Here is a 12,701-nt window from a genome sequence, read left to right as displayed (position 1 = left end):
GCTTAAAGTTCTTTTGCCAAAAATGCATTGCTTAAAATAAGAAAATTGTACAGTATTTTAAGTTACTTTTGAGTTTATATATTTAAATAAATCCATCCTAGTCCCCTAACTCTGGATCTGTCTATATGTTGCAATGTAGCTGAATTCCTAGAGTCACAGAATTACAGAATACTTTGGGTTGGAAGGGACCTTTAAAGGTTGTCTTGCCCAGTGCCCCCTGCACAAGCTGTGACATCAACTCTACACCATTCCTCAGAGCCCTGACCAACCTGAACTTGAATGTTTCCATGTTTTCAGGAAAGAGGTGTCACCTCTCTGGGCAACTGTTCCAGTGTTGCACAACCCTCAAAATAAAAAAAACTTCTTCCTTGTATCTAATTTAAATCTACTCTCCTTAAGTTTAAAACTCTAGCCCAGTTGCAATGGACATTACTAGGAAGTTTACTACCTTTCTTATAAGCCCCTTACAAATACTAGATTGAAGTAATTTGCATTGGTGAACTGTGATCTGAATGGTCTTCATAATTTTTATTAAGATTTCAGTGGTAAGCATGCATTTTGTATTGAGCAATAACAAAAAAAAAAAAAAAAGCCAGCTCATCCAGCCTGGACAAAATAGATAATGAAAATCTCCAAAGACATGTCAATATTCAAATTTTTCCTGTGTATCATAAGCCATATTTGCAGCTTCACACACTTCTAGAGTAAAGTTCTGGGCACAAATATTCAGTCTCCCTTACAGAAGGGGCATTGAACACTATATAAACTGCTTGTTAAATACACTCATATTTGGACAGTAACGTGGACAAATATGCTGTTTTTATCTATTCAAATACTTGCTCGCATATCTTCTTTTGCCTTACGGCCTTTGCCTAAAGTAGAACCACCAAAAAAAGCTAGAGTCGGGGATTTTTCAGCCAGCAATACTACTGTAATCCAATTTGTAAAAATGTTAAAAGAAGCTCTAGAAATTGATATATTTTCCCCCCTTCAGGCAGTTTTTGTGTGTTGCAGCATTTCTAAGCAACTTGTTGTTATTCCATTTACCCTGACTTCATGCCACTGGTTTTTGTAGAGGTGAGGTGATATGCTAATATGAAGTGACCCTATAAAAGCTAGAGAAGTGGAAATGTGGGTAATCTTTCAATTATTAGTACCTGGCCTGTAAAAAGAGTCCTCTTCACAGACTTTCCCTCTGTCTAAATTTCATTTAGTAGAGGCATAAAATATAATTTTCCTTTGACAGGGTTTTGAGGGTTTGTGAATTCCAACTTTTTTCTTTGGTTTTGGCGTTTTTTTTTTAATTTTTTAAAGTGTTTTGGGTTTTTTTTTTTTTTTTTTTTTGTGGTTCTGTTTGTTTGGGTTTTGACTTTTTCTTCCAACTGAAAAATTCTGTACATTTTTCATTTCCAAGCAACTCACAAGTGGGAACAAGAATATAATTTATGGCATTATGGATGAATGAAGTTTCAAATAAAATTCATCCTCATTTATTCTGAAGTTGGAGCAATGGTTTGTTGATGCAAAGCTCTTCCCAGCCTGATGTAGAACTCTCTTAAAGCCTTCTGATGTAGGAAAGGCAAGCTGGCTTCCCAAGTAAAGTTATGCCAAGTAAGAGATACCTATATACACTCGTGTGGATTAATAGTACGCACTTTCCAAAAGGATGACTGATGTGACATCCATATGTGAGAGTAAACAGACATAAGTCACATAATGAAGCTTAGAATGACTAGTGCAAAGGTTTTCTAAGAACGTATCTTAAAATGTTTGAAAAAACATGGGTGAAAAAATCCCTGAAAGATCATTGTTTTCTTGACTTAATTTATGGTTATATAGTTAATAACCTGGAATACAGGACTTAGGAGTTTCAGCTGTTTTTTTCTCAAGCACAAAAAATCATTAGTGTTACAGTTAGTGAAATAACTTACTTCTTTTGAAGGTAAAACATTAGTTTTAGTTCTCTGACAGTAATGGTTTTGGTATCACTTTGATTTTTGACACTATAAAGCATTGCTTTGTTTGTGTCCAGTTTTATCAAATATTAGCTGAGGTTTTCTTTCCATGTCATTTAGCACACAGACATATGAAACCATTTATGTGGCTGCATTTTGTGTACAGTAGGTAGAAATACTAAGAAAATATAAGGCATTTCTGCATGGCCATAGCACAGTGCTGTAGCCCACTGGTTCATTTGTTCAGCAGTCACCAGTCCTGGTGACTGCCAGCACCTGAGACATGAACCAGCTGTTTTCCTCTGTTGGTGCCTGCGGCTGTGGGGAAGTGCTGTGTTTTCCCACTGGGCAAGTCCTTCACATGAGTAACAACCCCACTAGGCCCATCCACCAGCAGCCAGTGCTCTGGGAATTGCTTTCTGCTCATGTGGTACTACCGGGCTAGAGCCACTTGGAGCCTTGGTGGCCTTGCCTTTGCCAGAAGCTGCACCCTCTGGAAGCCCCTGGCTCACAAACCCATGCCTGGGAGGTGCCATGTCTTCAGTTCCCCTCCCAGCTGTGTGCTGGTTTGGCATTGGACAGGTCATGCCATGTGTTCCTGCTCCTTTAGGGACTCACTGAACTGGTCACAGGCTGCTGCGCACCATCAGGGCTTCCCACAGCAGACATGGACCTTTGGCTCTTTGGTGGCACCTAGAGAAACCAACTGCTTTTCCTTGAGGCAAAATACATCAAAAGCATTCAGCTTTTTTTCTGTTTAATGAATGAACTTGTTGAGTTTGGATAAAAAAGGACCTTCCTTTATGTCCTAGGGTGACTTTATGATGCTGATTTGTATCCTCATTCATCTGTTTAGCCCAGAAATAAGTTTTGCACCTTTAAGACTGGTTCCAAGAACAAAGCAAGGGAGAGAAGTGTGGAGTTTGTTTTCAGAAACTGCACTCACTCCTCCCCATTCCTGTTCCTGAACTGGCTGTCTGCAGCATGAACAGACAGTGGGAGAGAGCTCTCCTTTGCTTTTTGGTTAGTTTTCAGCTAGCTGAGGAAGAGAAGTTCCCTGGACTGTGCTTTTTATTTTTTTTTGGAACTGTTCAAACCTGCTCTGGACTGAAAACCCAGGAAAAGACCTGGAGCTCACACCTTTGGCCCACCGTGGCATTTTCTACCATAGAAGGGACTGATAAGAGACAATGAGCCAAGTTACACCCCCATGACAAGAACTTTCTGAATTGACCATCTCTTCAGAACAGTGAGAAGTTTTATTTTTTAATAGCATTCATTTTTTATGCTTGGGAATACTTTGCTTGTTAAATAAACATATTTTTTCCACTTTTCTCCAAGGAAATCTTTTCCTGAGCCAGCTGGGAGAGGAGTCACTTGAATCTGCTTTCTAGTGGGACTGCTTTTGGAGTTTCCTCCCAAATTTGCCCTAAACCAGGATACTCTACTAGCAAAATATTAATGTTACAATTCCTGCAATTTTTTTTTTCATTAAGCTTGAACAATTTGCTGTCTTTATCTTCCACTTTTCTGTGACTTAAAGAAAAAAAATTTGAATCTGGGGCAATGGGACTAAAAAGAAATTAATTATATATATTTATCTTCTGTGATAGAAAATCAATTATAAATTATGGATCTTGTACTAGTCTTATAATAGCTTCTTCTGCTACCTTTACACATGAGATGCTGTCTCCGGTTTTAAATCTTGACTTCCTTTAGGCAACAGAATGGATGTAAATTATTAGGACAAGGCTTCTGTGATTTCACAGGTGGCAGGTAAAAGGTCATGTTATGGATATGTGTCCTGTAAATGTGCTGTCATAGCACTGCTGCTGTTTTCTGTGGAATAATTGGAGTTACCTCCCTCTTGTAAATAACTGCTGTAGCTTCTCTTCTGTCCAGACATTCAGATAGTTTAAACTGATTCTAATTATTAATTAGTAAGATAACAGAATAATTATTTGACTTTTTAATTCATAAATTGCGGTGCACTGAAGCGTTCTCTGCTTGTATCGTAGAGGCTGCACAGGGTGTGGGTGCCCAGGCCTGTGGAGCTCTGTGAGGGGAGGCTGGGGCTGCTCCAGCCGGTTCCAGCCGGACACAGCCGGTTCCAACTGGATCCAACCTCCCACCACAGGGTGTGGCTGAGCCACAGCTGGGCCGGGGGCACCTCGGGAAACACGTGTAAGAAAGGAGAGAAAATACTACAGAGAAAAAGGGAGGAAAAACAAGTGAGAGAAGCATTTCTCTACACTGGCTAAGGGAAGATGTGGAGGAGTTGGGAAGAAAGAAATAAAGTTGAGCCTGGGGAGAAAGGGTTTTGACTAATCTATCTTTGCTACTGTCTTTTAGCAGTGTTAAGTCAAGTCTATCCTTGATCTTTATCAAGGTCACAAGGGCAGCTACTAAATTTCTGTTGGACTTCAAAGAGTATTTGAAGACCTCCAGACCTTGGAGGTCTCACTCTCACAAGTGTGAGACCTCCAAGGTGTGAGAAGGGGAGAAAGGAGGTGCTGCAGGCACCGGAGGACAGATTCCCCTGTGGCCTCTGGAAGAGGCCATGGTGGAGCAAGAGGAGGATGTGTCCTGAAGAAACCACAGCCTGTGGAAAGCCCATGGTGGACCAAGGTAAGACTGTGAGGTAGCAGAAGTTGTCAATCAGCCCTAGCCCCATTTCTCTACACTGGCTAAGGGAAGATGTGGAGGAGTTGGGAAGAAAGAAATAAAGTTGAGCCTGGGGAGAAAGGGTTTTGATTTTGTTTCTCAGAGTCCAAACATACTCTAATTGGTAATAAAATAAACTAATTTTCCCCAAGTCAAATCTGTTTGGCTCGTGACAATAATTAGTAATTGATCTCCTTGTCTGTGATCTCCTGACTGAAGAACATTTCTGTCTTATTTTCTCCTTCCCATCTGTTGATTAGGGTTAGTGAGTGCCATGGTGTGACACTGGCCAAATGCCAGGGACCCATGGAAGTCCTTCTCTTACCCTCTCCTGCTACCTCCTTGAGCAGAGGAGAGGGAAAAAAATGAAGGGCTCATGAGTTGAGATAAGGATTGGGAGAAAAAAAACACTTTAAGGGAGAGGCAGGTTCAAATTTAAAGGTACAAAGTAAATTTATTATTAACAGTGTCAGAGGAGGATAATGAGAAGTAAAATAAACCTTTAAAACACCTTCCCCCCAGCCCCTCCCTCCTTCCCACTGACAGCATGGGGAGACTGGATGTGGGGTTTTGGTCAGTTCGTCAGTCAAGATCTTCTGCTTGCCCAGGGAGAGAAGTCATTTTTCTGTTATGCTGGGGTTTTCTGTTATGCTGTGAGGTCCCTCCCATGGGCAGTCATCCCAAAACTGTTCTGGCATGGGTCACTCATCTGCAGGGTGCAGTCTTTTAAGGATAGGCTGCTCTAGTCTGGAAGCAAGGGCTCTCTCTGTCTCTGGAAGCAGAGACCCTCTCTCCCTATTCAGGTCTCCCACTGGACGACAGCTTTCTCTGACATCCGCCTCCTCTGGCATAAGCACTTTTCCTACGGGCTGCGAGTAGATCTCTGCATTCCCTGTGGACTTCATGTATTACATAGGAACAGTTTGTTTTACCATAGTCCTCACTACAGCTTGCAGAAGAATTTTGGCTCTAATGCTTTAAACAGCTTCTCCCCCTCCTTTTTTCCCCACTGACCTTGGTGTCGCCATGTTGTTTTCCTTCACATGCCTTCACTTCCTCCTCTTCTCCAACCAGAAGAAAAACTGTCGCTTGTAGGTACCATTGTTGATAAGTTCCACTAATTTAAAGATTTTTGCAAAATCTTTCAGAGTCAAGAAGCCCATGTTGTCTAAGCTCTGCATCAGGGAATCACTTGTCATGCTTCTGCTGCTGGCCAGGCGGTCCCACCACCGTTGTGTGGGCAGCAGTGGCCGCAGTGGTGCTGGCACTGTTTAACACATCTCTTCATGAGGGGCACTGGGAAGGGGAGGCTGCCACCACTGCTGCCCCTGCCCTTTCACCTGCAGCACAGCTGGCTAGGGGTGCCCAGGCAGGCAAGACATAGAAGCACCTGCGTAATCTGATGAATTTTTCTATTAAAGACTTTTCTGTAAATGTTTTTTGGATTAGTGCAATTTAAAGATCTCGATAAAATACACTTCAAGTTGGCATACTTGAAGTTTACTCACATATTTGCCTTTTCCTATAGTTACAACCAACCCTGAAGATGAGGGTAACCCAGTTTCTTATTAATAGAAACCTTGGGAGAGGTTAGATTTAAGCAAAACTGAATGACTATTTATATATGTAGGGTTTATTTTAGAACAGTTGCGTTGCAAAGGAAAGCAGGTGTGTAGCCCTTTTGGTTGTTATTATCTTTAGTAACATAGCAATGTAAAAGCATAAAATAAACACTTTAGAAAAATGTATACAAAAGAGAGGAGTAGTAGAAAAATAACACTGCCCATGGATCCAGCAATGAGACTTGATTCTCTGTGTCTTGGTCAGAGTCATGGTTGCCATCTTGGTCTGTTGCAGGAGGGGGGAGCCCAAAAACATGAGCTCAGTGGGTTAACTTCAGCTTTTTGTGGAAAGCCCAGGTTCCACCCCTGGGGATGGGTATTTTACACTGTAGCAGCACCACTGGTCTTCCACAGTCCTCTGGTGGAAGCCCCCAGAACTGACTCTGGGCATGCTTCTGGAGCCAGGGGTTTCCAGACAGACATTGCCTCTCATGTCAGCATGGTCGGGCCAGTTATGCCCCATCTGAAGGGGCAAATACCTTTAGACCTATGTGTGAACATCCCCTCTGAATGTAAATTTCCCATGCCTTCCTCAGAGAAGGTAGATGGGGGGCAGTTTTAGAACTGAGCCAGTTGTAAAAGAAAAAGACATTAATGGTAAAGAGCACTGCTCTGCCTCTGCAGGGTCTGCTTTTTACCCACCTTCTCCCTTACCTGGTTCAAAACCCAGCACACACTGTAACTCCTTGTCCCCCTTGGGTGGGTGGGTGTGCAAACCCAGCCTGGCAAAGCACCCTGCTGCCTCCACAAATGGCAAGAATGTTTTAAGTCATCAACCATTAACATTCCAGTCTCTCACACTTGTAAGTCTGCAAAACATTTATGTGCACTGACTTAGGCTATAGAATGTATTTGTCTTCCTTAAATGTGAATTGCAATGTCAGCCTAAAGAATGATCTTCTGGTATTTCAATGAGGATGCTATGGAAAAAAATGTTTGGCTCCTAAGAATCCATACTGTGGAAGTGACACATAACAGTATCAAAGCAGGTTGGTGTAGAAATCATAGCAGAACTCAGGATGTCCACTCACAGCTGAGATAAATTCATTTATATGAACCAAATCCAGACCAAGTGGAGAAAACAGAAATGAAGAAGCAAAAGCTTTGCAGTTCTGCACTGATACAACTTTTTTTTTGTCTCTTTTTATTGTGGGGTCTTTTTTTAGTTCTCCCATGCAGTGTGAAATGTTGAGGCTAGCTGCTTGTGACTCAAGCTGATTTTCCTTTCTTCCCCTACAATGCATGCTATTTTCCTGTTATTTAGCAAGAAATGTTAAATGCAGGAAATACTTGTAGTGCTGTCCAAAAAAACTCCAAAGCCCATCCCTTAAAACAAGAACTCTTTGAATCGCTTCTCAAAGAAGAGTGAGACACGTAAGTAAGATCAGAGAATGCATACCTCAGTTAAATATGAACTGTCAGAGAGTACACTACAGATGTAGGGCAGAAGAGATAACCACTCTAATTTATTAAATAGAACAAGAGGCACATTTCCCTAAAAACTGCAATGTCTAGAGAAGGTGAGAGAACATACAAAAGCACGAACATAAGAAGTGGCAAGCCTTATGGTGGTTCTGCAGTTTGAAGACTGAGGGGAAAATCAACCTGGTTATTTCTGGAATTGGAGTAAATGAGGTGGAAAAGAATAGGAATATTAGGTTGACAAGTACACGGAAGGTAAAAAGATTAGAGCAAACAGCTAATTACCATATGGGAGAAAATGTTGTTTAAAATGAAAGGAAGAAATTGCAGAAAGCTTTTTACTTTGACTATATACCTTGACTATATACCTTTATCTGTATTTAAAGTTCTTGCTCTGATCTCTGAGTGTTCTATTTGTTTTCAAAATCTCAAAATTGGCAAGAGATGGGGAACCAGCTGATTGGAGCAACTGAAGCATGGAGTTCCTCCTATGAATTTTTATAAATGAAAGAGGTCTTATATAAACCTAATTTTGCAAAGAACATCTAGCTCAGTGATACTGCTCTATTAGTACATAGCTTACAGTTATTTGTTATTTCTCTTCTGTAGTTCTGGATGCCAATTAATGAACTATAACTTAATTGTACCATAAATTTCAAGAACAAGATGGTTTTTGTTGTTTTCTTTTAAATTTGTTTTTGGTTTTTCTTTTTCAAGACATGGATTGTCTTAACCACCTAGATATTTAAAAAAGGTAGGATTTTTTTTTGTGGTTTTTTTTTGTTTGTTTGTTTGGGTTTTTTTTTGTTTGTTTTTTTGTTTTTTTTTGGTTGGGGTTTTTTTTTGTTTATTTGGGTTTTTAATTATCTTTTTCAACATCTAAGAAGTTCTTTCCGGGTGAAATTTGAACAAGAGCCAGTTTTCTGGCAGGATTATCCTATACATAATCACATACCCCTATTGCATGATACAGAAATTAACTAGTGATCAGTTAAGCCACCAGTATAGTTTTGTTTTTGTGGGACAGTAATGCTCTCTTATATCTTGATTATGAGAAATTAATCATTAAAAAATCATCTCACTAGTATCAACCAGGTCTAACAAATTATGTTTAGTGATGTTTCAATGAAGGATCTAAACATTTTTCTTCAATCAATTTTACCCTCAAAAATATCCAGATTTTGGAAAATTGTCTTATAAGCAATATTGGAATGTTATTATAGCTTATCCAAAATTCCATTTTGTATGTAAAGGTAAGACTACTAGTAAGAGGAGAAATGTAAGGTAATTTTTTCTGAAACTCTCAACTGGAAATGTGGTGGTTTGTTTGTTTTCTAGTCAGTTAATGTTTATCACAGTGAGCATATGACATCCATGGTTTTCTGAAGCAGCACCTGGAGGATAGACAAGGTAGCCTAAACTACGTGAAATCATAGGAAATATCTCTGAGTGAGTCAAGACCTGAGTATCTACTTCTAGGTGTCCTAAATTTACCTATCTTCATCTTAAAATAAGTCCTAACACACACACAAAAAAGTCTTCAGTAGACCTTTCTTTCATTGTTTTCTAGAGAGCACATAGATGTGTTAGCATAGGAGGGTTTTAAAGTCAAGGACACATTTGAAATTTTGCAGTGAGTGTTTAGAGATGCATCAGGGTAAAGCCCATAATGTGTTTGCAATTCAGATGTAAAAACATTATGTTTATCATAATGCTCACCACATCTACTGATGGGCTTATTATAAAAAGTATTAGTAATTTGTGCCTTTTTATTGCAGGTTATCTGGATTTCAGCTTCCATCATCTATTGTGAGCACAGGATCTATCCTCACCCTCTGTTTCACCACAGATTTTGCTGTCAGTGCCCAAGGCTTCAAAGCTATCTATGAAGGTAAGAACTCCTCTTACTGGGTGGTCACTGTACTTAATATGTATTTTTCACGTTGAAATGTGGTGTTTCAATTCTGTTTGGGAATTGAGTAATCGGCTGGTATTGCATTAACTGTGGGGCTTGTTTTGTAGCATTTTAAAAATATTACTTTAAAATGGACATAGTTTTGAATTTTAGATTTAATTTAAACTGATGCTGCAATTTCTGATAGGATTTTTAACAAAAATTTTCAGGTCTCCAAAGCTGGATTCAGAGATGGATTCATTTAAATGGTTTTGTTATTATTTCCTAAATTATTTTTAAAACATCTTTAGGCAATGTCTAACTTAAGAGGTGTAGTGATAAAAATGAGAGACGATATGGATCCTAAATGGTCTTGAAAATGAATCACTACTCTTCTCATTGTGGAAAATTAAAAAGATGAAAACAAAAATATATGGATATATGAAATTAAACAAAAAAACCAGTTGAAATGTACTGTGTGGAAGGTGTAAGACTGCAGTGAAGACTCAGTTCTTGTTAGAAATAAGGCCAAGAATTTCTTGTGTCAACCAAGAATTATTCTTATTAAACTGGAATGGTACCCTTTGTACAACTCAAAGTATTAAAGAAATGATTTTATGAGAATTGTAGCCTATATTGGGGAAACTTAATAGGTACAGTGATATTAAGTCACCTGCTTGTTGGATAATAAGGGTGTTTTGGGTGTAATTCAGGATTGTTTTCAAACTGAGTGTGTGGTGTTGCATTGATTGTTTTGGGGTTCTGTGTGGGTTTGGATTTTTTAATGGCTTTTTTTTATTTATTCATGGAAAATGCAGGGCTTCCAATACTTAAAGTTGTAGAAGGCTAATTTTCAGATTACTTCTCAAACTCCAAGTGATTTTTTCTGTGGTTTCGTAGACCTAATCCTTGACTGAGAATGTTTATTCTGAAAAATTTGCCTACAGTCAGTTAAGTGCCTGAAATGTTTTTATGATGCAGTTGATGTGGAACTGAATGTAGAAAGTAGTATGGTTTAATTGTAGCTCTTTACTAGGAAAGAATTTGCAAGTGTGTAAATCCATTACACTGGTTACCACTTTCTCTAAAGTCACAGTACCCCAGAGACCACTTGGTGAACTTTCATCAGGTTTTTCTAGGACTGTTGAAACTTTACCTTCCTTTCTTGAAAGTGACAAAATCTACTCCCTATTGAGATATATCTTTCGTTCATATCTCAATAATGGTTTGAAATGATAGTGTTTTTTAAAGTCTCTACTTGAATTCAGTATGCATATTGAGGAGATTACACAGGTGTGAAAGACAGGGGCAAAGGAGATGTCATGAGTAGCTCAAACTTCTTTGTTTTGAGCTTCTTCTCTTTGGGTGGGTAGCTCACAGTATTTCTCTCCTTGGTAGCTCTTCCCCCCTTCCTTTGTCCTTCAAAGCCTTTACAACTGGTAAGTCAGCTAATCAGTCTCTTATTTTTTTAACTAATATGGGGGCTGTGAGAAGACTAAGTTTCATTGCCATAGCCTTTATTGCTTTACTAGGTAAATTGAAAAGGAACATCAGAAATCCTGAACACACCAGGAGCTGTTTTTTTGCCTCAATAAGAAGCTGCTTTCTATGCAACTCTATTATTCTCTCCTATGAGATGCATGCAATAGCATATTTCATCCTTTTTTGCAATCTGAGCAGTTTGTTTTTCGTATTGAAGAGCACAGTGAAAAAGGCTAAAGGACATCTCTTGACTGTCAACTTAGGAACACATGCATGGAGCTACAGGCTGTAATATAATGACACTTCCTGCTGGCCTACTTTCTTGTAAAAACCCCAGCAGGAAGAGCTGTAATTAACAGTGACAGGCAGCACCACTTTCTGGTTAAACAACACTGCCCCCTTTCAGATTTAGGGCTGTAAACCTAGCATTGTCAATGAACTTTAAATTGATGTCAAAATGTGACATCCAGCTCTGGAAAAAATGGTGACTGTCACTCAAGTGACAGCATTTCAGTCTAGAGACAGGCAGTGGGTACTGATGGTTCTAGAAGGAATTGTAGCAGTGAAGGGTCAGGTGTTTTTTTGTGAAGGCTTGGAGTGATTTCTGCTGCAACGGCCAGCTGATTTGCCCCATAGTTTAAGAACTTCCATAACTGTTCCCCAGACAGTTTTTAATAGTGACAGCTTCTGGCTTCTGTGTCATATGTGATTTTAAGGCAAGTGTTCAGTTCCTCTAGGGCAGGGGAATACAGACCAGACATAACCAGTGAGAATAAGTTTTTATAATCACTCTGCCAGCTACCCATCCCTTGCTGGTTTGGTTTCCTAAACTATATGCCTATCCCTGGTTTTGGCCAGCTCTTTCATTCTTCTCTTGGGTAAACGAATTACTGTTCAGTTGGAAGCAAGGGGAGCATTGAAGTGCTACTGAATGCTGCTGCCAGCTGAGAATTTGGGGTATTATAGGTTCAGGATGCAGAGTTTGAAAAACTCAGTAGGGCACTAAAGCAGGAAACAAGTGAAGTGAACCACTTCAATGGTGATCGAATGGCCTCTGAAGCTATACCCATACTTGGTATCCCTAGTAGAGAGAGAACATTACATCCTTATTCCTGCACTAAGTTTCTGATCTGTGCCTTTTAGTCAGTATATTCTTCATTTATTACCTCAGCTCCTGTGCAGCAATGACATAACTGGATCCTTTGTGTTTTTAAAATGTAGAAATAAGAATGAAGCTAGAGAAATCACATTGTAGCACTGTAAGCCTTTGAATATTGCTGATATTTACATGACTTAGTCTGGTTTCAACAATATGCCAGGTGGATATTAACATTAACTAAATTAGATCCTTGTGGCAGTAGACCTGTGAGTTTAACAACACTGATGTAGTTGGGTAGTTACTGAACTCTTAGGCTGAAATGTAGGTTTCTTTACTGGATCATTCTTTCACCAGATTTATATGTGTGTTTCTAAGATTTTTAACTAATAATACTTTCATTTTTCTCAGTGATCGCATCTGATCTCTAAGTTCTGATACTGGTGGAAACTTGAACTGTTGTTATTTTTTAGATATAAAATTATCCATGGAAGATTCAAACATCTAATTATATCAGTAAAAAGAACTATGAACTTCAGAAGTAGTAAGTTCAGTTTGTAGCATCA

At 39.2% G+C, this 12,701-nt stretch overlaps 1 protein-coding gene across 1 annotated transcript in view; it reads left to right on the top strand.

Moving 5' to 3' along the window:
- The window catches only part of CSMD1 (CUB and Sushi multiple domains 1), a 1,059,051-nt gene that overhangs the window by 318,118 nt on the left and 728,232 nt on the right, over positions 1-12,701 (top strand). Inside the window, exon 3 of the mRNA XM_058802826.1 lies at positions 9,442-9,554. Within this exon, the coding sequence (XP_058658809.1) occupies positions 9,442-9,554 (113 nt within the window). The remainder of the gene's footprint in view (positions 1-9,441; positions 9,555-12,701) is intronic.

The sequence above is a fragment of the Ammospiza caudacuta genome, chromosome 3, assembly GCF_027887145.1.
Source record: "Ammospiza caudacuta isolate bAmmCau1 chromosome 3, bAmmCau1.pri, whole genome shotgun sequence".
NCBI classification, from domain to species: domain Eukaryota; kingdom Metazoa; phylum Chordata; class Aves; order Passeriformes; family Passerellidae; genus Ammospiza; species Ammospiza caudacuta.
The sequence above is the reverse complement of the archived record's forward strand: the minus strand, read 5'-3'. Positions and strand labels throughout refer to the sequence as shown.